The sequence below is a fragment of the Thalassophryne amazonica genome, chromosome 6, assembly GCF_902500255.1.
Source record: "Thalassophryne amazonica chromosome 6, fThaAma1.1, whole genome shotgun sequence".
Taxonomy (NCBI): domain Eukaryota; kingdom Metazoa; phylum Chordata; class Actinopteri; order Batrachoidiformes; family Batrachoididae; genus Thalassophryne; species Thalassophryne amazonica.
In genome coordinates, this window is record NC_047108.1 from 69856732 (window position 1) to 69883677 (window position 26946).

The 26946-nt window shown below is 43.1% G+C and overlaps 1 protein-coding gene across 1 annotated transcript in view; it reads right to left on the minus strand.

Annotated features, from left to right (window-relative positions):
- The window catches only part of lrp1ab (low density lipoprotein receptor-related protein 1Ab), a 408853-nt gene that overhangs the window by 155142 nt on the left and 226765 nt on the right, over positions 1–26946 (minus strand). The window contains exons 14-21 of the mRNA XM_034172428.1: positions 18292–18481; positions 18053–18175; positions 15581–15721; positions 15057–15182; positions 13691–13807; positions 13525–13605; positions 9365–9532; positions 6135–6317 (exon numbers count right to left, since the gene is read on the minus strand). Coding sequence (XP_034028319.1) covers positions 6135–6317; positions 9365–9532; positions 13525–13605; positions 13691–13807; positions 15057–15182; positions 15581–15721; positions 18053–18175; positions 18292–18481 — 1129 coding nt within the window. The remainder of the gene's footprint in view (positions 1–6134; positions 6318–9364; positions 9533–13524; positions 13606–13690; positions 13808–15056; positions 15183–15580; positions 15722–18052; positions 18176–18291; positions 18482–26946) is intronic.

Here is a 26946-nt window from a genome sequence, read left to right on the forward strand (position 1 = left end):
GGGGCCGGCTTGGACGGTGCGCCGGCTCCTGGACGTCCGTCGGATGGGTCGGGGGTTCCAGTACTAGATGGACTGGGAGGGGTATGGACCCGAAGAACGCTCCTGGGTGAAGAGGAGCTTCATCCTGGATCCGGCCCTCCTGGCCGACTTCTACCGCCGACACCCTGACAAACCTGGTCGGGCGCCAGGAGGCGCCCGTTGAGGGGGGGGTCCTGTTGTGTGGGCCGCCAGAAGAGGAGGTACTGCTGGCCCACCACCAGAGGGCGCCCTGCCTGAAGTGCGGGCTTCAGGCACGAGAGGGCGCTGCCGCCATGGACACAGCCGGGGGTGACAGCTGTCGCTCATTACCTCTTGACAGCTGTCACCCATCTACTCAACATCATCTCACTCCATAAAGACCAGACGTCATCTCCACCTCGTTGCCGAGATATCATACTTCATTGGAGGTAATATCCTCAGCCATTTGTGTTTCTAATAAGCTGTATATTGTGAGTGTTTGCAGGAGTACTGGTCCCTCTTCTTGTGGAGGCTGAGTGAGTGCAGGACGGCACTCTTTTCCTCTGAGGGATCACTGTAAATACCTCAGCATTCTGAGTGAGAGGTGGAGGTGGCATTCCCACCGTTGTTGTTACTGGGTGTACACACACCCACACTTGACTGTCTTTGTTCTTCGCCAGCAGTACCAGATCCGACAGTCGGGGACGGTGATCACCTGGGAATTCGGGACTTGGCGGCTCCAGTATTCACCAGGTTCTGGGGCGGTGGAAATCATGTGGTTCCGGCTCTTCTTAGGACAGACGTCTTCTATCCTCGAGCCTGCCCACACGTCACCTTTGTGTATTGACTGTTGTGATATTCTGAGATTGTCTGTATGTTCGTTGTGCACATTCACAACATTAAATTGTTATATTTTGGCTCATCTATTGACCGTTCATTTGCGCCCCCTGTTGTGGGTCCGTGTCACTACACTTTCCCAACAACATGTCTTTGTGATACTATGCAAGCTACTTTTATCTTTCAGTGCCAGGCTAGGAAACCAGCAGATGAAAGAAAAACATAAAAGACTTTCAATAAAGGACTGATAAAAACAACCCATAATAACAGAACTGACAGAGGAGGACTTCAATTTGCGAAGGAGGTACACTCTCTGTTGCCTTCGCTTCACAATGTCTGCCGTATTTACGTCAAATCTCAACTTCTCATCAAAAAAAGTGCCCAGATATTTATATGCAGGAACTTTTTCTACAGCTTTCCCATGAATAATGCTGTCTATAGCAAACCCTTTGTTACGTCTAAAATCAATTATAAGCTCCTTCGTTTTAGATACATTTAACTCCAAGTGATTTGTATCGCACCATGAAACAAAATCAGCAAGGGCCTCCCCATGTCCTGACTCCTCTCCCTGAAGAAGGGACACTTCTTCTTTACTCCACTTGACGAGCCACATGTAATACTGGAGTTTAGATCGCGCCACATGGAATAACATTTGTGTGTGAAAGATTTTTTTCAACATTTCAAAATTCTCTGTGCGCAATAGCATGCACCGGCGCCCCTCTTACTTCCTGTCTGCACCCGTTAACTCTCCAGCATGACACAGTTCGTGCTAGTGCGTGAGTCAAAGGCATGCTAATGTCAGTGCACCTTAAGGCCCTTCCCCCCCCCCATGGCTCAGTTTAGACGTGTTGCCAGCTGTAGGAAGAGTCCTGGTAGAGCTGAATTTCTCTTCCAGAATGGGTTTGTGTTTGGTTTCTTCCAGTTACAGATGATGGAGGCCACTGTGCTAATTGGGACCTTCAGAGCAGCAGAAATCTTTCTGTACCCTTCCCCAGATTTGTGCCTCGAGACAATTCTGTGTCTGAGGTCTACAGACAATTCCTTTGACTTCATGCTTGGTTTATGTTGTGGCATGCACTGTTAACTGTGGGACCTTATATGTAGACAGGTGTGTGCCTTTCCAAATCATGTCCAATCAACTGAATTATCCCAGGTGGACTCCAGTTAAGCTGTAGAAACATCTCAAGGATGATCAGTGGAAACACGATGCATATAAGTTCAATTTTGAGCTTCATGACAAAGGTTGTGAATATTTATGTAGGTGTGATTTCTTATGGGTTTTTTTTAATTTTTGATAAATTTGCAAAAATCTCAAAAATAAAAACTTTTTTCACATTGTCATTATGGGGTATTGTGTGTAGAATTTTCAGGAAAACATGAATTTCATCCATTTTAGAATGTAACATAACAAAATGTGGACAAAGTGAAGCACTGAAGCACTTTCCAGATGCACCGTATAAGTTCAAGATCTTTAAGGGTGGAGAAGGTGTTTTTGTTACCTGCACATCCCAAGGTACTGAACAAACTAAAATCTGGTAGGACAACACATTTGTCCTGTCAATTTCTCACTATGTGGTTTCATGGATGTCATACCATATCATGAACCACTGGTCATATGGTTTAAAATGTGACAGCAAATTATTTGCAAAATATAACTTTCTACAGGCTATAAAGATACAGTTTGTCAGAAACTGGAGTTACCATGGAAACATCCATGTCTCATACCTTAGTAACTTGTGAGGCAAGAGTGCATCCTGGGCTCAAATTACTCAGTCAGCACCCCACATTTTCATACTCACCCCAGGTGAAAATTCTTCCTGTAAATGACTGTAAACACCTGTGCTGTCCCTCAGTAACCACTTAGGGTAGACAGCAGAGATTTAGGAAGCAAATTACCCAGAGACCTCAAGTTTCTATTCAATTTAATTGAATGTTTTTCCTGAAAATTCATATTGTGTTCCAGATAAAATATCCCCTCACTGTATTTCAGTCAGAGGTTTCCAAATTCATTTTACTGAAGAGATATTAACAAAATTTTCAACTCATGATGATGCAACACAGAAAGGGACTGATTTTTTGGGGGTGGGGGGAGCTTTTAATGTAGCAGGTTTTGCACTGCAAATTTTCTCAGTTTAATGAGAACTACCAAAAGTCTTAAAACAGGATACAAAAAGAACACGACTGTTTGACAGATCGATGAAAATCCCTGCACTTGTGCCTCCACAAGTATGTGTTACCATGGTTACCCAATGGTCTTTTTTTTTTTTTTGGATTTCATTTTTTTTTAATTAACTTTAACTTTAAGATCTACAAAAAAATACAGCATTCATCAGAGATCATGGCAGCATGTATCACAGAATCCCCTTCCTGACAGAAGCTTCACCTGATTCCCAGTGTCTTAAAATAATCCTCAAAACTATGACCAAACCAACCGTTATGACTAAACCTGCAGTTTGACATATTCAGCACTCGATTTCTCCCCCAATAGACCCAGACCAGGAGCTAAAGGAGCTCTTGAAACCATTCACTTAAAACATTTATGACTGTAATCATAAATACACTGCGGACATGTCCCAGTGCCTGTTTGACGTTTCCAACGCAGATCATCCTTCAATATTTTCATTCTGAATACCCGTTATGGTGCGTGATAATACTCGTATCTAATTCACAGTATGTGAATTTCCCATTTACTTCCTGAACACATTTTCCACACCCTGCCAAACTCTTTATCCTCCAAAATCAATCTTTTTTCTCCCGAACCCTGACGCCAAAGCAGTTAAAGGCTCAGTCACCACCCCTAAAATTCTTGGAATTTTTATAACATTCTGAAGCTGTGTAGCAAACCTGTCAACTTAAACTACCCAGTGACATCATTAAATACTGTTACACACTAGTGACAAACAACTACAACCCTCTAAATAATTCCAAAAATGTTGTCTGCCTTGCAGGAGAAACTCCACAGTAACGGCTCTGTCAGACTGAAATGTGTCCACGTTGTTGTACAGAATGCCACAGCTGCAGGATTATCCCACACTCTGTTGATAAATTGACAGTTTATATATTTTATGGATATTGGTCCAGATGGCTTTAGAATGAACAGCAACAGGACTTGTCTTATTTACATTTTGGGACAGTGTGTTTAGATTTAAACAGTGAAGGTGATTCAGATTCAAAATACACACAGATTATTATCCAATCTTATCCAGTCTTTGGAAGACTGGATAAGAAGGCTAAAATGTACAATCTGAAGTTGGGTAGGCCTAATCCTCCTTTTTTTTCCATTGGGAACATGCATTGTGCTCATTTTAATTGTTGGTCTTCTCTCCACCCACAGAAAGTGTTTGACCATAAATTCATGTTTATTTGATATATTTGATGTTAACATACTGGTAGCATCACTAATATATAATTGAATCAAACGGTCATTGTCAAATTCACAATACACATCTTATCACGAAGACAAGTTTGATTCGCTCCCATTTATTCATATTTGTGTTTGTGTTATTCAATAATGGATTAAAATTTAATGCTGGCATGTTTTGCAAATTCTGACTCCGGCTAATTATGAGATAATTAATTTCTTCTGGAACAAAAGCTTTAAGTTTGGATGTGAGGATTGAGAAAGTGTCATGGATTCTGCTTTCTTCCAGCTCACAGTGTAAGCTGATAACTCTGAATATGATTGCATGGTCTCCGTTAAGTGTGTCAGTGAGGTCAGCGGGTCTACTACCAATGCCAAAATATCATCTGCATATAGCAACAATTTGTGTTCTGTACTCTCCAAGTTGTGTTACAGGTTCATATGGTTATCACTTAATATAAACAAACATGCTTATGGTTAGGGTTAGTATAGGACTGTTGTTTACTACAGAGAGCACTGGAAAACAGGATGTAACTGTTGATATATTACAGCTTAAGCCTTTACTACTATGGACATATCTGCATCTGGATAGCACCCACTTGTGGTGCAGTACATGTTGAAATCTCAAGTTTCTGTTTCTAGTAATTAAATGTTATACTCCAAAGAATTATTTGGCCATGTGCTACCAGGCTACAGGTTGGTTACAATAGAAGCCTTGTAGACAATATCTTCTTGTTATAAATCAAGATAAGTCTCTGTGATGAGGCTGTGCAATCATTGACACTAAAGTGATTTATCTCAAGTTTCACTGATACAACAGAAACATGTGCATGTGCACTGTTTCATTGTCCACTGAGTGAGCATAGTGAATGGGTGGCCACTAGTCTGAATTCATGTTGTGAATCATATCTGCTGCACAATCCTCCGTTTGGTCCACTTTCACACCAGGAAACAAATCACTCCACAATAGACTTTAAAGTAGGCCAACACCAGCCTTCTCATGAGTTCTCGGTAACCAACGGAGAGCTATCACATAGACTAAAAAATAACCAAACTGCCCCCATTAGAGTACAGACCCACTTTTGGAAGGCTTTTTTTATACATACAATGTGGCAGCATAGTCTCTCGTTTGAGGGTAGGTGATAAAGGGGCTAAATGAAAGAGCATATGATGCAATAATCCTGCTTCCAGGGACAGCCCCATTATCATTATTAACATTAAATATAGCAAAAAATTACAGACACGACCGCTCCCACTTGCTTCATCTTCCCTTCTCCAGTGGGAATGAAAAAGAAAAAAAAAAAAAAAAACGGCACTTTCGCAACTGCTTCGGTGATTGTAGCCAAAAACAAAACAGTCCACCATCTTTCCGTGTGAAGTGATGCTGTGTTTGTGTTGCACAATGGCAGGCTGTACCACGGAAGTGGTCAAATCCCACGATATCCCACAGGGGTTCAAGTCTTGCAACGGTAACCTATAGCAACAATAAATGTATTTCTAACAACTAAAACATGATTCAGTCACTATTACTCAGAGTGTCCTAGTTTTACTATTACAATTCTGTACTAAGGGGAATTGATGAGACATTAAGAAAAATCTGTTTACCTAATTAAAAAAAATAATTCATTAATTAATATAAAGATTAAGAAGCAGCATAGATTCAAAGTGTTTTTTTATGTATGGCAGAACAGTTAACGTGACAAACAAATAAAACAGATTGACTTTAATGTGCTTACATTCTGCCCTGTATAAGTGTAATAATGAAAAGTGTAATATGAAAAATATAAGTATCAGATCAAAACTCAGTATTAGCAAATAGTCAATATTAAATGACTCATAGTGGGAACAGGGGCAAAAAAAGAATAAAAAAAACGTAATTGGGACATTCATGATTAAAATATATATACCAGTTTCTGTGATGTGTTAAGAGCTTCCTCACCAGAGTCTCTGCAGCTGAACTTGACTGCTGGGTCACACATGTGGGTCACACCCTCACAGTTGTTCTCATCACTTAGGTCCATACAGTCTGTATCCCCATCGCAACGCCAGCGCATGGGAATGCACAAACCATCCAGCCGACACTGGAATTCATCTACATGGCAGCCTCCGGGAGGACGGGTAGCTGGAATGGGGGGAAGTAGACATTATAAAACCAACAGCAGATTTGAATTATGCCATTTAGACAATGTCAGTGAAGAGGCAATCAGCAGCTGCAAAATCACACAAACACAAAACAGACACACTTGGCTGTAAAATGAAAAATACCCATTCTTGTCATTAACAAGTGTGGAGGTCATTTGGGACGTTGAATTCACTACCTGACAATGAGCCAAATAATAATATATAAAAGTGAAGCAGCCTCTTCTGATGTCCACTCACCGCCTGACGTTTCAGGCGGATCAAAGGCGCCACTGAGGAGGTGGCATTAATGACATCCTCTCATGGCAAAGGTCAACGTTTGGCACGGATAAAGCAGGAAATGGCCCGCAGAGTTTTCAACACACAACTGCCATATACAAGATGGAAAAGCAATAGTGCTGTTTTCTGAGTTCAGTTAATGACTTCCAGACATCAGACCGCATGCCCACAAGCACAGAGAGCACAGATTGCTCATTAGACACACAGGTCATGCTGAGCCCAGCCCTTACATGCTGGGACTTGACAGCAACTGGCCCAGTTTGTGCATAGATTTAGTAGCACAAACATGAACAGAAAAACTCATACCTACACTGTCACTTCAGAGCAAGCAAGACAGCTGGAGAGGAAAGAGTGCAAACCGCATTTGCATCCACTGAAAACTGTGAATGACCCAAAAGAGCTCGACATAGGCCATCGCCAACCGTCAAGTTTAAACATGTTGTTGTAGTACAGTTGAAGCTTCTGTTTCTTTTGCACAACAACATGAAACAGTGTAATTGCTGACTTGAGTGTCATCTAACCACGTAACATAATCAAATCTGAAAGCAACAGCGTCAAACGTTTTCTGTAAAACGTGTAAGTGGGAGCTGGCGGGCATGAAGGGGCATGCAGAGTGGAATAAAAGTGGGCAGGAGAGAGGAAGACCCTGTGGGACTGCTGTTGTGACAACTTCTCTGCAAGTGCAAACAGCAACATATAAGCACAGTGACACATAATACATGATGTAATGATAAAAGGAAAATTCACATACAGCAAAACAGCAGGCACTAGAATGGTCTAATCAAGGGAGGGTCCACTAGTCCTCGAGCCCACTGGTCCTAGGGTCCACTGGTCCTAATCTCTTTATATTATTTGATGGTGTATATTACAACCCCAAACTGATTTTAAATTTCACAATGTAATACTTTCAAATAGCTAACCAACCAGATCCAGTTTTGATCAATTTACAGAAATAAAACATGATTCTGTTGATACACACCATTAATCACCCTTAATTCTACTGTTGTCTATAAATCTGTTGAAGTGAAAATCAACAAATAATGGTAATGTACCATAATTAAATGTTTTTTTTTAAATGTCACACTTTTGTAACATTACTTAACCTACTTTAGTCCAATATAGTGGGAAGTTCCCACCTAGGAGACGGTCCACTAGTCCTAGGGGGAAGTTCTCGTCTAATCAAGTAGTATCAACTATTAGTGCTGCCTAAAATGGATAGTGTCCATAAAGCACCAATATATTTAATGTATTGAGTTATGGCTCTTAGACCCCCCAGCTTTTTTACGTCATTCAATCATAAACCATTGTCATGTATCTGTAGTTTGGGAAAAACATGGACAAATGCACTAACTAAACAAACTAAAAAGCTCATCTGCTTGCTAGGGGATACCTATGGTATAAGTATTAAGTAACTTTCCACATATAGCCTGTTTGCACTTTGAACCAACAAATCCAGAGGTCCATCACACTGGAGACACAAAAATGTAAATACAATGTAAAACATTGGAAAAACAAAAGATTTTTACATTTTAAGCAATTAAAACTATGTAATTCTTCTAACATTATCTTATAACAATGCTTCAGTAGAAAAGGGGGCCAATGCCAGATGGACAGAGCCAAACTGGACTCAATGACATGATGGTCCAGCTTGGTTTGCAGACAGTTGTCATCTCTGTCCACAGATATGCCCACATAGCTGTCAGTGCTGGTGGCACTACTGTACGCCGAGACTACCGCTACTGTGCTGCCATAAAGCAGTGTTGGCTCCTCCACTAGGGAGCACTGTTACTCTGGCTTTAATCATCTCAGCAAGATGTCAAGGCCATACCAGGAATATGGTGGTACCAATGACAACCCAATCCGCCCCAACACTTTTGTTTTGCTATGTTGGTTATGGATAATGGATAATATGACTAGCTTCTTGGTTTGTGACGTCATGCGAAAATGGTCTATTGTTACTGAGGTACGATGTTGACAAAATATTAACCACATTAATATATGAATACATTCAGCAGGGCTCTGTGACAGACTGTCCAGACTGTACTGTGCCACTCACCCAGCGATCACTTGGAAAGACTCCAGCCTCCCCATGACACTTAATTAGAATAAAAAGGTTTACAAAATGGATTAATGAATGGATGGATATAGTCATCAAACAGCCATATAATATCATCTATTCCACAGGGAGTACACATGGTGTAAATATCAAGTATTACAAGAATTGGGCTCCACACAGAAAGACAGACATAACAAGGACAACAAAATGCCTTGTATACTTGGTACATACAGTCAGGAGATATCAACCACAATATTGTGTACTCGCCATCTTTGCAACCTAAGAAATTACCAACAAATGAAAAATAAAAAATCCAGTGGTTGAAATAATGCATATTTCCTCTGTATTACAGTGGCCAAAGGTTTTGGAACCATCTCCAAAGAGAGGTTGTACTCATTCTTTAAATCTTGTTTTAACTGCCATTCTGTTGTATATTTTCCTCTTGTATTTGTCCACATAGTGGACACTGTAGATCTCCCTGCACTTGCTGGCTTGGTAGCTGGGCAAAGTGCGGTTTACACTCTTTCCTCTCCAGAATATAACCAAAACAATGTTACCCTTTTGACTGATGTGGTGCATCAAAGTTCACCAGATGCAACATTGGGTGCTCTTTTAAGTTGGTGTGTTTTTTTGAGTCAGTGATTCCACAGGCTGGCTGGGATGGACTAACTGCTGGGCACCCTACTGTTCCTTACCCTGGTTGGTACAGTTGGCATGAGTCTCGTCGCTGTAGTCGCCACAGTCATTGTCACCATCACAGGTCCAGTACTCTGGGATGCAGCGGCCACTGTTACATTTGAACTGGACACTGGAGCAAGAATGGCTACAACCTGCTTCATCGCTGTTATCCCCACAGTCATTGTCTGCAAACAAACCCAAGATGCTCCTGATAGTTATCGATCTATTTAGTGCAGCAAATAAAAGAATATTTCGAGCGGAATCCTGCAAATGGTGATACAAGCACCAGATTTGGCACAAATACTCCTTAGACATTACTTTTTGAAAAAACGATTAGCCATTTGAATTGTCAATAGGCAGCCAGGTAGGGGTCAACTGAAGAATTACACCGTTCTCAAAATTAAAAGATGCTCCAATCAAATTGAAAACTACACTGTAGTATTTGCCTGATCATAAAGATTCCAAAAAGGTATCGTTTGGACTGTCTGGGACTGAATGTTCTGGAGTTATGGGGTAAAAACAGCAAGAATTGTGACAAAGATCAGTTTCAGTTTTTACAGGGGTCAAAAGTTAAAGTTGCTCCAATTTTGGTAAAAAGTGATGCAAATTATTAGTTAACAAGGTTTTAAAAAGGAATAGCTTGGACCATGTATCACACTTAGTTATCAGGTTTAGTTTACAGGGTAACATATGTCACATGTCATAAAATTAATGGACGTTGACCTTGTTTGACCTTTACTTTTCAGACCAAGCATTCAACACAGTAAAAACTATTCCATTTATTAATCCTATTAAGCCCTGCGACAGACTGCCATCCTATCCAGGGTGTACCTCGCCTCGCACTCTATGACTGCTGGGATAGGCTCCAGCCCCCGCGACCCTTAATTGGACTAAGCGGTTCAAGATGAGTGTGTGTGTGTGTTAAGCTCCTTTCACACTGGGGCCAATGTAGAATTGTGTACTGTGGCGTACCATCTACGCTGAGTTATGCAGCTCTACGCCCAGTTTAAACAGCTCTACCCTGAGTTTTTGCTCACTACACAGCAATATGCTGAGGTCTACGCGAGGAGGACATAAAAAATTAAACCTGTTTAATTTTTTTCTGCGTAGAGTGCTGGACACAGAAAGCACACAGTTTTTAAGCAGGTCTGCACAATAGTAGAGAAGCTTGAATCTTCGACTGGACTGGGTTGCTTGACGTGAGGACGTTTCGCTTCAAATCACAGAAGCTTCCTCATCTAAAATTCTTGCTCTGGTAGTCTGATTTCTGTCTTGACTCTTGTAGAGAAGAATAAACCAGAAGCCAACAAAAGCTGGAGTTTTTTAACCTAACCAGACCCCACCTACTGAGAGGCTGACTGCTATAGCCTAGTGACTAAACAATAGCTCTAATTAGCACCTATTGTGCTCTAGTTAGCACTCTCCTAATGACAGGACGGAAGCCTCCCCTGATGGCTCCCTTGACGACTCTCTCCTGATGACGTGAATGACTCATTACCATGAACAAAAGACTGAAACTGCTTTGACCTGAGTACCATATTGTAAACAGGGGACAAAGCGTGTCTGAGACCCGCTCCGCGGTTAAGGCTGGGTTTCAAATGTTTTACAAAGACTGCTTCCTTGACACCTCTCTCAAACCATTTCTTCTCTCTGGCTAAGATTTTAACTTCCTTGTCCTCAAACGTGTGGTTAGTGTCTTTCAGGTGGAGATGAACTGCAGACTGAGGTCCACTGGCGACCTCTCTGCGGTGCTGGTATAGCCTCTTGTGTAAAAGTTGCTTCATCTCATCTATGTAGTGTTCATTACAGTTTTCCTGACATCTGATATGATACACTACATTGCTCTGTTTGTAACTAGGGATCCTGTCCTTAGGGTGAACTAATTTCTGTCTCAAGGTGTTCACTGGTTTAAAGTAAACTGGAATTTTGTGCTGTCTGAAGATCCTCTGTAGTTTTTCCCCTACTCCTGCTAAATAAGGGAGAGACACTCCTCTTCTTCTTGTCTCCGTCTCCTGTCTATCTGGTCTCTTTGTTTTCTGGGACTTCTGCACTTTGTCCAGGGACCAACGTGGGTACCCACATACTGTGAGGGCTTTCCGTACAAGTTGTTGCTCTTTAGCCCTTCCCTCTGCAGTTGTGGGCACCTGTAGGGCTCTGTGTTGAAGAGTCCTGATCACCCCGAGCTTGTGTTCAAGGGGGTGGTTTGAGCCAAAGAGCAGATATTGGTCAGTGTGAGTGGGTTTTCTGTAAACCTCTGTCTGGAGCTGCCTGTTCTCTCCAATCGTAACATCACAGTCCAAGAAGGCTAAATGGTTGTTTCGGGCATCCTCACGTGTGAACTTGATATTGGAGTCTATCAATTCTCCATGGAGTCCATGTACTCCAATATCAAGTTCACACGTGAGGATGCCAGAAACAACCATTTAGCCTTCTTGGACTGTGATGTTACGATTGGAGAGAACCATCTGGACAACTGAGAGCCTACACAGAAACAGGTCTGCACAACACGGCGCTACTGTAGACATCCAAAAACTGATCACGCAGTCCGCAGTGTAACTGTGTGCTTACAACAGGTGATCGAACTGGTGGATGTGTGTGTGCTCAGAACCTCAACTCATAAATCCAGAAATCCAAAGAACAAAATCAGCAGGTCTTGGAAAAAAGAGCAGAGACACAGCACTCACTCGCTCGCTCTCTCTCTTTCACTCATTCTCTCTCTCTTGCTTGCTCGCTCTCTCTGTCTCTCTCTTTCTCTCTCTGTCTCTCTCGCTCTCCTTAGAATCCTGACAAGAAACGGGATATTTCAGTATGCTTGTGAGTTTAAATGGCAATATTTTCTGCTTTTTTTTGGTGGGGGTCACACAGTGGACTCTGAACTTTGCGATCTGTTTCATGCGGACAGACTGTTTCATTCACACATGGAGTAAATATAGGTGCTCTATCTGTTCATGCACAATCACAGTCTGGGGAACACTGTGTCCACATAAAGCCTGATTTTGGAAAATGACATCTGAAAACACTTTGAATTAATTCCTTGTCGTAGCTGGAAACGCAGCATTTTAAAACAAGTACGTCTGTGTTTTTTCTGCTCCAGGTTTGTTTCTCTGAGGATGCCAGTATCGTGCTCTAATCACATCTGGTCACACAGAAGCGCTGTGATGATTTAAACTTTTAAAGTGCCATTCGACTGCGATCAGGTTTGATCAAACCTGAATAAGCGCTGTGACTCCAAAATGACGTTGCTGTAGGTGTGATCATCAGATGACTTGAGCACTTCAATATTCAAGTCATCACAGACCTGGTCAGGTTTGATCAGATCAGCGGACCTGATCAGAAAGTAACCGGAGCTTTAAAAGTTTAAACAGTCACAGCACTTCATTCACAGCAGCATTTGCCACAGCCAGACTCATCAGCATTCCGTACACAACAAAAATGATCCACCAAGACAAAAAAAAAAAAAAGTTAAATTACTCTGTTTCTGACTTGCACCACTGTGCAGTACCGACCTGAACCACTTGGTGAAAACGGGGCTGTCAGCATACGCTGATCGTCAAGGTGTTACAACTGCATTAATTTATGGTTTGACAGGGCCTAAAGCAACCATACACTACTATAAGCAAATCTAGGATCGCAACCATGCGCCATCACACACCAGCCTGCACAGGGACTACGCCAAATGTGTGCAATTTTCCAGCATACTGCATAAGCATTTTAGCGCAACTGTATGCAAGCCCGGTGTGAAAGGGGCTTAATCATATTAGCTCAACCAATAATTTGCATCACTTTTTACCAAAATTGTAGCAACTTTAACTTTTGACCCCTGTACAAACTGAAATTGACCTTTGTCACTATTCTTGCTGTTTTTACCCCATAACTCCAGAACATTCAGTCATAGATTGTCCAAACTATACCTTTTTTGGAATCTTTATGATCAGACAAATAATGTGGTGTAGTTTTCAATTTGATTGGGGCATTTTTAAATTTTGACCCCTGTGCAATTCTTCAATTGACCCCTACCTGGCTGCCTACCGGAAACTCAAATGGCCAGTCATTTTTTTTATCAAAAGAGTAATGTCTAAGGTGTATTTGTGCTTGTATCACCATTTGAAGGACTGTTTCAATTATCTGCTGCACTAATTTTCAAATGTGGAAAGCAAAAGAAGATTCGGATGCATACCATTGTCACAGCGCCAGTTGATGTTGATGCAGCGGCCATTGGTGCAGGTGAACTGGGTCAAAGGGAAGCATGTTGGGTAGGCTGGAGAAAGTTGCAGGAGACGGTATATCAAAAGCATTGAATGAAGACAAACTGTGCTTTTCAACCAAAGTAGAGAAAAACCCACCACAAGAATCTGGTTCATCTGAGCGATCCCCGCAGTCATCATCAAGGTCACATGTCCAAGAGATGGGGATGCAGCGCCCGCTGGCACAAGGGTGCTGGTTCGGTGGGCACGTGCGAGCTGACAGGGAATATTTTATACAAATGTTTAGTGCTTAAAAAACTTTTTTATATTTAAGAATCAGTCTAGCAGTTGTTCACCAGTGTTAGAATGAAGATCAACATGATCCCACAAGAATGTAAAAATTACAGAATGACCCATGTTAATATAGATTCCTTCAAAATAGTTTCAGCCACACAACAGCTAACTAATTTTATCTAATTACAGCCGCCAAGGATATAATAAAATCATCAGCGTTTATTTATTTGTCTGTCTGTTAGCAGGATTACATCTACACTACTGCATGGAATTTGACTAAATTTTCACCACAGATACATACTGGGCCATGGAAGAATCTATTAAATTTTGGATGTGATTCAGATCCAGATTCTAGACCAAGTTTCACTTTATATAGGCGTTGAAGGATTACTGTTAGCAGGATTACGTCAAAACTAATGCATGGATTTTGACAAAAATTTCAACACAGGTACATATTAGGCCATGGGAGACTCCATTACATTTTGGACGTGATCCGGAACTGGATCTAGATTCTGGATCAGGGTTCACTTTATATAGGTTGTGAATTATTACGTCAAAACTATTTCACAGATTGTCACCAAATTTACACCATAGACAGATATTAGGGCATGGAAGGCTCCAATGAATTTTGGAGGTAATCCGGATCAAGATCTGGATCAAGATTTCCCTTTATATAGGCTTTGAAGGAATACATCAAAACTACTTCATGGATTTTCACCAAATTTGCATGGAAGACTCCACTGAATTTTGGAGGCGATCCGAATCCGCATTGGCGGACGTCAGAAATCTCTGACTGCTATTGTTTAGCTCTGTCATCCTTTGTAATTTGTTCTTCTTCGAGTAATACACAGAGACAGCTCTAAGGAAGTCAACATACGCCGTTAGCCAGGGTCCATCACTGACTCGGCCAATTATCATCACAAAGAACTTCAAGGTTTCACTGTAGAAAATACAGTTTAATAAGGTGAGGCTAATTGATCCGTCTGGACTGTAAAACTGTCTTGTATCCACCACACTAATTTTACTTGCTTTAACTCAAAGGGAAAAACAGATCTTAATATATTTAGTTTTGTGTTGGTTTGTCAACTTTCCTGAAGTTTCATTTCAAGTTCTATGTTGGACTCGATCAGCTAAAATATTATTAATCATTATTGAACAGCAAGCACAAAGATAGCACACCAATGACCAAAGAACTTATATATTTGCTTGAACACACAGGTATCGTACACACCAGAGCAGGTCGTGTTGGATTCATCGTCTCCGTTGCCACAGTCGTTGTCGCCGTCGCACAGCCAGCGCAGAGGGATGCACCGGTTGTTCTGGCATTTAAATTTGTCAGATGGGCAAGTGTGTTCATCTGAGAAAAGAAGGCAGAAACTATGTCAAGATCAACATGTTTTTGCTGATTTCATTTGTAGTTTGTATTATTATAGTGTGTGTGACTAATCGTCTGAGCTAAAACAACACAAAACTGATTTATTGCACTGGTTTTGAAATACTAAATAATCCCATGATCCTCTAAGTACGTCACTTCAAGTGAAGTATTAAGAGAAGAACACCCACGACAAATCCCTGCTTCTCATAACGAGGACACAGTTAGCCAGTGACATGAAAACCACATTATGCTGCATGGAAAGAGACAATCTTGGAAAGTACATTTTGCAGAGTGTCAGCTGGCGTTAGCTAAGGCCCTTAAACAGATTTTGTTTATCTGTGTGTTGCTATGTAACCATGACAATGATGTGGCACACTTACGGCAATGCTCAGAGTCCTCATCGCTGTTGTCCAGACAGTCATTGTCCCCATCACACTTCCAACGCTCTTGGATGCAGCGGTTGTTCTTACAGGCAAACTCCCCTGGCTGGCAGTGAGGCGGGGTCACGTAGGAAGGGTTGACTGGAGAAGAGATCAGGGGTTCAGACAAGCAATCAAAACTAAAACACAAAGCTTTTTGTTGCAAGTCAGCTTCTGTGTCTGCTAATGCTGCAAATATTTATTGAATGTAATAATGCATTTTGAGCATCAGCTATGACATTTTGGTCATGGGGTGCGTTTCGATGTACATGATCCAGCATGCAGGTGGCTCAGTAAATGCCTACATTTCACGAGGTTATCTGCCCAGGGTGGTTCCATGGAATAGGTAATTCAGTGGGATATGAATTCAATTCAGTTTCAATTTATTTAGTTTATGTAGCGCCTAATTGCAACAAAGCTGCCTCAACGCACTTCACACAAGTAAGGTCTAACCTTACCAACCCCTAGAGCAAGTACACAGCAGGGCTGTGAAATGAAAATTGTAAAATCCGAGGAAAATTCGCAGGGGGTCTGGGGGGCGCAGCTCCCCAGGAGCAGGGGACTCGGGCCTTGTGGGGCCCCAGAAACCAAATTAAATTTTCATCTACTGATACATTTTCAACATCTCCTGGAAGAACAAATCTCAAAATTAGTGCATATTTAAATGATCCTAGATTCAACCTTACATTTGAACCATCAATGATCATGTTGAAATAACAGAATACAACATGGAAGTAGGACCTGGAATGATTTTCCTTTTAACTGTAAACCAAATTTTGCATTAACTTAGAACAATTAAACTACATGAAATTCACGAAGACTGAAAAGACTGTTAAACCATGTCAAAAACCACAGCTAAAGATTGTAGAATATTTAAAAAATCAGGGTAAAATATCAATAACATACCTTATAGTAAAACAGCTACACATTCTTGTGTAAATTCCTGTAAATCCACTCAAAGCCACAGTGTCTTTTTTCCCATGAAAAAAGTCTACATTAATAAAAACTAATTTACACTGTTGTGTAAATTCATGTAGCCTAAATTCATTCAAAGCCACAATGTCTTTTTTTTCAATGAAAAAAAGTCTAGATTAATGAAAGAAAAAAAAGGCACATAATCTTTTCTGAAATCCTGTTTGAACAGCACAATGTTTATTTTCCAGAGAGAGAAAAAAATTCTTACCAGTTCGCTTTTCCCGTTTATCTTTCAGGTGTGTTCATGAAGCCAGCAACCATTCCACGGATTCTTGTCCTTATCACACTTTTTCAAACCGTCTTTCTCGCCATCTTCGCTCTCTCTGATGTCGCTGTGACACAGACATGCTGCAAAATTCTTCTTTTAAAAACTTGAAAGTTCTAAAAGTGTGCGATGTCCACATGCTACGTTTAGATACGCTTCGCACAGGAGCCACACAGTGTCACCGCAGCAACCAACCAGTCCCGCTTTACGACAACTGTCGTAACAGCCAGGCTTTGAGTGGCAGTTTTCCTCCGCGAATCTCCGCGGATCCGAGGAAACTGATATGTATCTGTAACACACAGATCAGTGTCCGCGGACTTATAAAACACGCATGATGTCGTAAAAAAAGAACGCTTTGCCATAAGCATTTTAAAAACTCAGTAACGATCACAATTAAAGAGTACAACACTAACCCCCCCCCCCGCCCATGATGAAATCCGCGGAATCCCGCGGACCCGCAGAGTTTTCACAGCCCTGACACAGGCACAGTGGTAAGGAAAAACTTCCTCTGATTATATTCAAGAAGAAACCTCAAGCAGACCCAACTCAAAGGGGTGACCCACTGCTTAGGACATTATAACAGTTACAAGGTTTTGCAAAGTTTTACAAAACAGAACAGAACACAACAAAAGAAGATGCATTTGATGAGAAGTCCATGCAGGTGTCCAGTCCACAGGCAGGGATCATCCAGCAGTGCTCATGCCATTCAGTTGGCCTGTTCCCACGGCAGAGTCCGCTCCACGTTCTACGTTCCACATTCTACATTCCACGCCTGTTTCAGAAAATATGAGTTGGACTACCAATGCATAGACCTGAGTTTGAATCCCAGTCACGCTACCTGTCTGTGTTCTTGGACAAGACACTTCATCCACATTGTCCCAGTACAACTTGTGTTTGCCAACTTGTAAAAGGGTGCCAGCACTGCTAGGGAAATAGTCTGCAATGGACTAGCATCTCACCCATGGGGAGTCATAGGCTCTCATCCACATCAAACTACGCAAATCCTGTGATAAGCACCAGCACCATTGGGCCTCAGGATATATATATCACCCGTACCTCTTCTACAATACTCATACCGCGTGTGAGGACAACCCAGAATCCTTTAGGAGCCTCAGCAGTGACTCTCTCCTGAATTTCCCAAACAGTTCACACTGATCTTTAATGAATGTACTGCTGGTGAAGCTACTAAATACCTCTGCAGGTGACATTATCAACATCCAGGATTTGATCATCAGCACAACCACACGACCTGCCATTTGGGATAGCGAGGCAGAGACTGCTACAGCCCCCGTTGTTAACTCGACACACGTTGGAACCTAAACACAAAGACAAACCAAGAAACAAATAAAACATCATATCATCATAATAGCACACTTTGTATTAGCAGTTACACTGCTCTAACCAGAACAAAGGTTTAAGAAGGTAAAGTTACCCTGCTGTTGATATGCGTCATACACCCTGATCTCAAAAATGGGTGGCCTCTCATTGCGGAGAAGGGTGACAGTCTTTGTGACCTGGTCCAGTTTGTAGATGCTGCCACCACGGTACTCATTCCAAAACAGAAATTGTTTGTAATGACATAAACCAAAGGCATGGTTAAGCTCCTGGCCCTCATAGACCACCTGTTAAAACAGAAAGCAGAGAGCAGTTAGCTCATCAATACCTTATTTTACTACTACTACTACTACTACTACTACTACTACTTGTGATCATTTTTCAGAATGACTGCATGTGCCCAACTTCACACACTATAGGACTGACAAGAACTGGGCTAAAGATAACCTGCAACAGACTACTGTCCTATAGTGGCAATTGGAGCCGCTGTCATTTGGGTGAGGAATAAAAATACATTGTTTTGCCCCAAATTTGAGTTCCACTGCATAAGTAACGACAGTTGGAGACTTTTAACAGGTCTAACGGCTGTCTATGTGGGAAAAGCCAGACATGTTAATTCTAGTCCAACCATGTTCTTGGCCAGAAGCATTTTTAGCCTCTCAACATGGTTTTTAAAATAATTTCGGTAAAGCCACAACTGTCTGCCATCTTGCAAGAAAAACCCAACAGTTATGCTGTGAGAAGTGAGTACTGCTGTTTCTTTATAAACATGGGCAGGAGCAGTGTTCTCATAGAGCGGCTCTCACATGCACTAAACATGCATGCGCGGCTGGACCGGGAATGTAAAAAAAGTGGCAGAAAAGCTCAAATCACAACACACACTGAGGGAGTGTTGCTTCAGTCTCTACACAGGATGACATTACGCCACTAAATTTTTACCAAGAAAATAGCTGCTGGCTACTATAAGAAGCAAGTCCCTTCGGCTTCTCCCTTGTTTCACTCGGGGTCGCCACAGCAGATCTGAGGTGGATCTGCATGTTGATTTGGCACAAGTTTTACGCTGATTCAACTCCACATTACATGGAGAATGGCCAGGGGTCGCCTTGAACTAGTAACCTTCCACATTGGAAACAAGCACACTTAACCTCTTGGACACCACCCATAGAGTTGCCTGTGTAGTTGCTGGCTGCTATATTAATGTTTAAAATGCCATTTAGAGTCCCTTTAAAAATCTCCCTAAAATGTAAAACTCTCCATTTCCTGGGGCATTTTGCTAACTAAAATACAGAATGCTTTGGATTTCGGTCATGAGAAGAGGGTGCTGTGTGATGCCAATGGTAGGATCCTGTGAGGCTTCCCTCTTTTGCAGTTTTGTCCAGTTCCCAAGACATTTTATATGCCATTTACATTAGCAATGGTCTTTTCAGGGTATTGCCAAAAATCTTTGTTTAAATCTGGGAGACGTGTTATCCCTACGGACCGGAAAAAAAGGGCTTGTTATCTCTCTCAAGAAAGAAATGTGTGAACGTCTGGATTACAACTACAGAGGTATTACACTGCTCTTGGTGCTGGCAAAGGTGCTTGCAGGGATTATTCTTAACAGGATTCATTCTGAGTTACTTGCCCATTAGTGACTGCAGCGGCCTGCATTGCATCCAAGAAGTTAAGCTTCTAACTTGAAATTAAACATCCCACTCACCACTTCTTTCTACCCCATGTTGATTTCTGCAAAATACTTGGTTCTGTGGAGCGGCCTTGTTTCTGGGACATCCTGAAAATTTGTGGGATCCCAAACAAATTGCTAGATATCAAGCCAAACTACAAAAGGTGGGGTGGTGGCGACTTTTAGATGTTTTACGATGTGAACAATTCTTGATTAGCAAATGTCAATAATCGATTTTATAAACATTAATTGCAGGGGTTGGAAAGGGGCTGCTGTCTCCCATTAAGGACCACTTTTCATGTTTTTTATGAAAACCTGTGTTTCTTCTTACTCATCATTTCTTGAAGCGGTAAATTATTTTTTATGCAAGTGTGCCATGCGGCTTTGTTACAGCCTCTCTCTTCTTAAAAAATGCTGACTCATTCTATAGTTTCATATGTTAAGGGCTAAGAAAGAATCCAAATAGATTATTTGCAGAGTATCATGGCTGATCAACTACAATTGTCTCAACCAGAATTTTCATCTCAACATGTGCTGTGCAGTGCACTGTGGTGGAGCACACATGCATGCTCCCATTTTAATTATTCTGACATAACTACAAAATGCATTAGTACAGCACAGCCAATGTGCAATGAGGTGAAAAGGCTGAATACTTTTGCAAGCCGCTGCAGAATCAGTGAATGAGAGCCACACAGGTGCAAATCTGCCTGAGCTGTCAAAGAATATATTAATTAAATTAATTAATCATGGATCATTACAAATAATTTGATTTTGCAAAGTAACAAGTAGTCACACAGTGAGAAAAAAAAGAAATCCTGCTTAGAAACAACAGTTGCATCATTAATCAATTTATATAATCAAATCACAACCCTGTGTTATGTGTCGGACGCAGCCCGGAGAACCGACCAGCGTTTGAAGGACACAGTATAAAATAAGCAGAGCACGGTACAAAGGATAACAGGGTTTAATAAACATAACAGTGATGTGAAAAAATACAAACAAATAAGTGCGCGGTCTGGCGTGGCGGATTTGCGGTGTGCTCCCAGCAGCACAAAACGGTCCGGAGCCAGAACCAGTTCGGACCCAAGGACCCCGCCGACACCCCCCAGGTGGCCGCGACAAACCGAGTCTGTGAAAGAAGAAATCATCATGTGAGTCCACACTCTACACACAGAGGGACCGCTCAAAGGTGTACAAACAGCAAACACTTCCTGGCTTAATTACTAATCAGCTTCCCACCCTGCAGGCATAGAACACCCTGTTCACAAAACTCCACTGCAGTGGAAGCTGATTAAACGACTACATACAGCTCAATATAATAAGGTGTGACGGACACCACATTTACTGACTGTATAAATGTTAGTCACAAAATCTAACGTACCTCAGGAAGTGTGCTGACGAGCGTGAGACCTCACCCCCTCCTCTTTCACAGACCATGCATCAAACCTGGACGTTCTCTGCATCCACTGATGATGAGATGGCTCTCGAGACGACGATCTCACCCGTCTGGTCACAAGGTCGAGTCTCTGGCAAATACACACTGTGTACTCCAGTCTTAAATGCCACCATGTTCCAATCCATGTAGATGCACCACAGCTGTGAGTCCTGACGAGCCGCAGGTGATCAGCCTCAGGTGATCAGGGTGAGGTCCTGATAAACTCAGCTACACAGCCACTCAGTCCCAAATGCGCACCACCTGGGAGGAAAACCAAAAGACAGAAACAAAAGACACACAAAAGCCAGCCAGGCACGCCAGCCACAACAGCACCCCACCCTCACGGGAAGCCTCCCGGCGACCACACAAACCTGGCCCAGGAGAAACACCCCCCTCCAGGGACCATGGCTGGAAACCGTATCTGCATTCATCTTCCAACAGAATCTTCATCCAACAGAACGGTTGATGTCTTCTCCTCTGGCTGCATCTTTGCCTTTGTTTCTGTCTGTCAATTAGCACAGGTATGGCCAGGAGTTCTTAAACCTGTACGGTCAGCCTTTGTCCAACCATGTTCAGTCTGATTAGTCATAAAACAAAAAAGACAAACACAAACAACCAAACCACCCCCCCCTCCCAGAGGACCGTCCCATCAAACCCCGGGAAGGGGAGAAAAGAAAAACAACCCAAACTTAAGCTTGCAAATAACAATGCTAACACCCCCCCCCCCCTCCCCAGAGGACCGTTCCATCAAACCCCGGGAAGGGGAGAAAAGAAAGACCCAAACTTAAGCTTGCAAATAAAAATGCTAACACCCCCCCCCCCCCCAAACGACATGTAGGGACCAACACCCCCCAGAGGACATCCCGCCAGCTCCAGGAGTAATAACCACAGCCGAGGACCCTCTGGGATCCAACGTCACCCACGGGGACTCCCAGCGCCTCCCAGAGGACCATTCCATCAACCCCAGGAGACGCCTCCCCTCATGACCAACGGACCCAGCCCCGGCCGTCTATGGCTAGATGGACCCACAGCCCTTTCCCCCCCAGAGGACACCACAGTCACACCCTGAGGGCGGAAACTGGGGGAAAAAACAAAAGGAAAGAAAAAAAAACATACAAACAAAACAACCCAACCCCACCCCCTTGGTGCAGTGGAAACTGGAAGCACGTCCAGCGTCACCAACTGTGACTATACCCCAGAAGCCAACCGGGAGGAGTGGAACAGCGGTTATGGCAGACGGCACAAAACAGCGCCACTCCTCCGACTTCCAAACCAGCCACCAGCTGCGGGTATATCCCACTGCCCCAAACCTCAGCCACGCCGATGGCAGACGGCTCAAAGGCGCGCTGAAGCCGGAGGTGGAACAGGGAATCAACAAACAACCCCCCCCCCCCCCCCCCAGGTGCAGAGGTTACCTGGGAAACGCCCAGCATAACCAAACTGCACCACTCCAGCAACGCCGACTCTACGGCTCACCCGGCTGGAGTCAGAGGAGAAGAGATCAACCGTTCTGTTGGATGAAGATTCTGTTGGAAGATGAATGCAGATACGGTTTCCAGCCATGGTCCCTGGAGGGGGGTGTTTCTCCTGGGCCAGGTTTGTGTGGTCGCCGGGAGGCTTCCCGTGAGGGTGGGGTGCTGTTGTGGCTGGCGTGCCTGGCTGGCTTTTGTGTGTCTTTTGTTTCTGTCTTTTGGTTTTCCTCCCAGGTGGTGCGCATTTGGGACTGAGTGGCTGTGTAGCTGAGTTTATCAGGACCTCACCCTGATCACCTGAGGCTGATCACCTGCGGCTCGTCAGGACTCACAGCTGTGGTGCATCTACATGGATTGGAACATGGTGGCATTTAAGACTGGAGTACACAGTGTGTATTTGCCAGAGACTCGACCTTGTGACCAGACGGGTGAGATCGTCGTCTCGAGAGCCATCTCATCATCAGTGGATGCAGAGAACGTCCAGGTTTGATGCATGGTCTGTGAAAGAGGAGGGGGTGAGGTCTCACGCTCGTCAGCACACTTCCTGAGGTACGTTAGATTTTGTGACTAACATTTATACAGTCAGTAAATGTGGTGTCCCTCACACCTTATTATATTGAGCTGTATGTAGTCGTTTAATCAGCTTCCACTGCAGTGGAGTTTTGTGAACAGGGTGTTCTATGCCTGCAGGGTGGGAAGCTGATTAGTAATTAAGCCAGGAAGTGTTTGCTGTTTGTACACCTTTGAGCGGTCCCTCTGTGTGTAGAGTGTGGACTCACATGATGATTTCTTCTTTCACAGACTCGGTTTGTCGCGGCCACCTGGGGGGTGTCGGCGGGGTCCTTGGGTCCGAACTGGTTCTGGCTCCGGACCGTTTTGTGCTGCTGGGAGCACACCGCAAATCCGCCACGCCAGACCGCGCAATTATTTGTTTGTATTTTTTCACATCACTGTTATGTTTATTAAACCCTGTTATCCTTTGTACCGTGCTCTGCTTATTTTATACTGGGTCCTTCAAACGCTGGTCGGTTCTCCGGGCTGCGTCCTACACATAACACCCTGTAGTCTAATGGAACTGTGAAATTGACAGCTAAAGTGTCTCTGTTGATGAGGAAGGTTAACTGCCCTCGACTTCACATATGATGCTGTGATCTTTGGAGAATCAATCGAAATCCTTGATAACTGCATGTGAGAAGCTGAGTGAGGAATCTGAATGTCTGGGTTTGTGAATCTGAATGTCTGTGTTTGTGATTGCAATGACTTACTTCCTGGACTCAGACATAAGCAGTGTATCTGTATGCAATGCAACTGTCAGACCTATCTTGGCAGTGACGCTCATGTCTCTGGTTACTCAGCCTTTGACATCAAGAGATGCCTGAGAAGGTCCTACTTCCTTTCTTATCACCGTGAGAGTTGGACATTAACCAGTGACTTAAGGTGATTACTGTACGTCTTTCATACTAGGCCTCTTCAGAGGATTCTTGGGTACTGCTTGAATGACTTAGTCTCAAGGAAACGGTTCCGAAGCCATGTGGCACATTTATCTGGGGATGATCCAGGGTTGAGGACTAGAACAACTGAAAGAAGCCAAAAGGACACCAAACTTTCAACTGGCTACAGCACATAGATGACTACTACCATGGTGTGGTACCAGCGCAAGCTCACAGACCTGACCTTTCAAGAGTAGGAATTCTATAAATAAAAAAAATTATCTGGCAAAATATATGATTAATGCCTGATTCACGCGGCAGGATTTTAAAATTATCTGTAGGTTTCCAAAACCTGAGAGACCACACATGTAGAGATAAAAAAAAAAATCACAGATCTAACAGGTTTGGTCATACAGTGTATGTTGTTCAGCCACATGGTGAAGTCAGCCACACGGTGAAGTCAACACACCACACACAAACAGATTGCACACACGAACATTCCCAGGTCAGATAGGAAATCTCGCAAAATCTCTCAAGATTAAACGTGACTTCAGAGTAAACAGACGGAGATAGTTTGTGGACTATTTAAAACAGAGGGATAAAAATGATACAAAAAGAAAAAGAAAAGGCGCTCTTCAACCACTGGACTTTCTGGTAAGTCAGAACAGCTGTTATGATTTTATTTTCAAGTCCAGACTTAAGACACACTTATTTTCCCTTTCGTATGGCTAGCATACTGGCATAGTATGTTACTATGCTTTTTACTCTGTTAATTCATTCACGGAGCGGGCCGTGGTCTCAACTTTATCTAAATTCTGGGTCTTTTAGTGAAGCTTAGGGCTAGTGGCTGGCGATCACCTTGATATTTCTTCTGTTTTTCATTGTTGCTTAATGCTGACAAATTACACTGTATTTGTTGTTTTTCTGATGCTTGAATCTGCTTTTTTTTTTTCCTTTTCTTTCTGTTTGAGGTGCAGCTCCATCCAGCGATGGGTGTGATATCTGTTTCGGAAACCATCTTGTGCACCGGCAACATTTCCTGTATGTTCGTTTTGTGAATTGTTTTGTAATTTGTGTCAGTAGCATGGCCCAAGCAGCGGGTCATAGATTTGAGTCTGGTCTGCTTGAGGTTTCTTCCTTAGAGGGCGTTTTTTCTTACCACTGTTGCTCTGGGGGTTGGTAAGGTTAGACCTTACTTGTGTGAAGCGCCTTGAGGCAACCTTGTTGTGATTTGGCGCTATATAAATTAAAATAAACTGAAAATTGAAAATGAAAACGTTCTGCTCCGTACGTCCGTCACCTCGTTTTCTGATTGGCTACACGTCACATTCAGCGGGCTCTGTGCTTGTTTGTAGTCAGAGGACACCACACACACTGCGATATCGGGCCAAGACAATCCAACCTGTTGAATATCCCCGATTTGCAATCGGAGCACTCCTAACGTCCTTATGAGCAGATCAGAGTGCTCTTAACACACCACACATGGCAGGAATACCTGATAAGATTATCTTTAGCGTCATCACGATTGTCGGGGCATCCTTCTTACTTACTCTTGCTTGCCTCTACTGGTGGTTGGCTCTCACTGCGGTATTGTATCACTTCCTGTTCCGGAGCACAGCGGTGTTTTTCTGTATCTGTTAGCTGTTTAATCTGCGCAGTTAGATTGATCTAGTTATCTAGCTTATGATTTGTTTCCCAGTGTAATCTTTACGTGCCTTAACTAAAGCACTCCTTCTGCTGAATCACCTCTAAATTATTTACACATTATTCACTTTGCGTGTTTTTAGGAATCTGCTAGCTTAGCGTAGCTACTAGCTCTTAGCCGATTTAGCATGGCTGCTTCTCCTGTCTCTCCCGCACTTTTCTGCTCTGGGTGTGAAATGTTTAGTTATTCCTCGGCCTTCTTTAGCAGTAACAGTACTTGTAATAAGTGTAGCTTATTCGTAGCTTTGGAGGCCAGGCTGGGCGAATTGGAGACTCGGCTCCGCACCGTGGAAAATTCTACAGCTAGCCAGGCCCCTGTAGTCGGTGCAGACCAAGGTAGCTTAGCCGCCGTTAGTTACCCCCTGGCAGATCCCGAGCAGCCGGGAAAGCAGGCCGACTGGGTGACTGTGAGGAGGAAGCGTAGCCCTAAACAGAAGCCCCGTGTACACCGCCAACCCGTTCACATCTCTAACCGTTTTTCCCCACTCGACGACACACCCGCCGAGGATCAAACTCTGGTTATTGGCGACTCAGTTTTGAGAAATGTGAAGTTAGCGACACCAGCAACCATAGTCAATTGTCTTCCGGGGGCCAGAGCAGGCGACATTGAAGGAAATTTGAAACTGCTGGCTAAGGCTAAGCGTAAATTTGGTAAGATTGTAATTCACGTCGGCAGTAATGACACCCGGTTACGCCAATCGGAGGTCACTAAAATTAACATTAAATCGGTGTGTAACTTTGCAAAAACAATGTCGGACTCTGTAGTTTTCTCTGGGCCCCTCCCCAATCAGACCGGGAGTGACATGTTTAGCCGCATGTTCTCCTTGAATTGCTGGCTGTCTGAGTGGTGTCCAAAAAATGAGGTGGGCTTCATAGATAATTGCCAAAGCTTCTGGGGAAAACCTGGTCTTGTTAGGAGAGACGGCATCCATCCCACTTTGGATGGAGCAGCTCTCATTTCTAGAAATCTGGCCAATTTTCTTAAATCCTCCAAACCGTGACTATCCAGGGTTGGGACCAGGAAGCAGAGTTGTAGTCTTACACAACT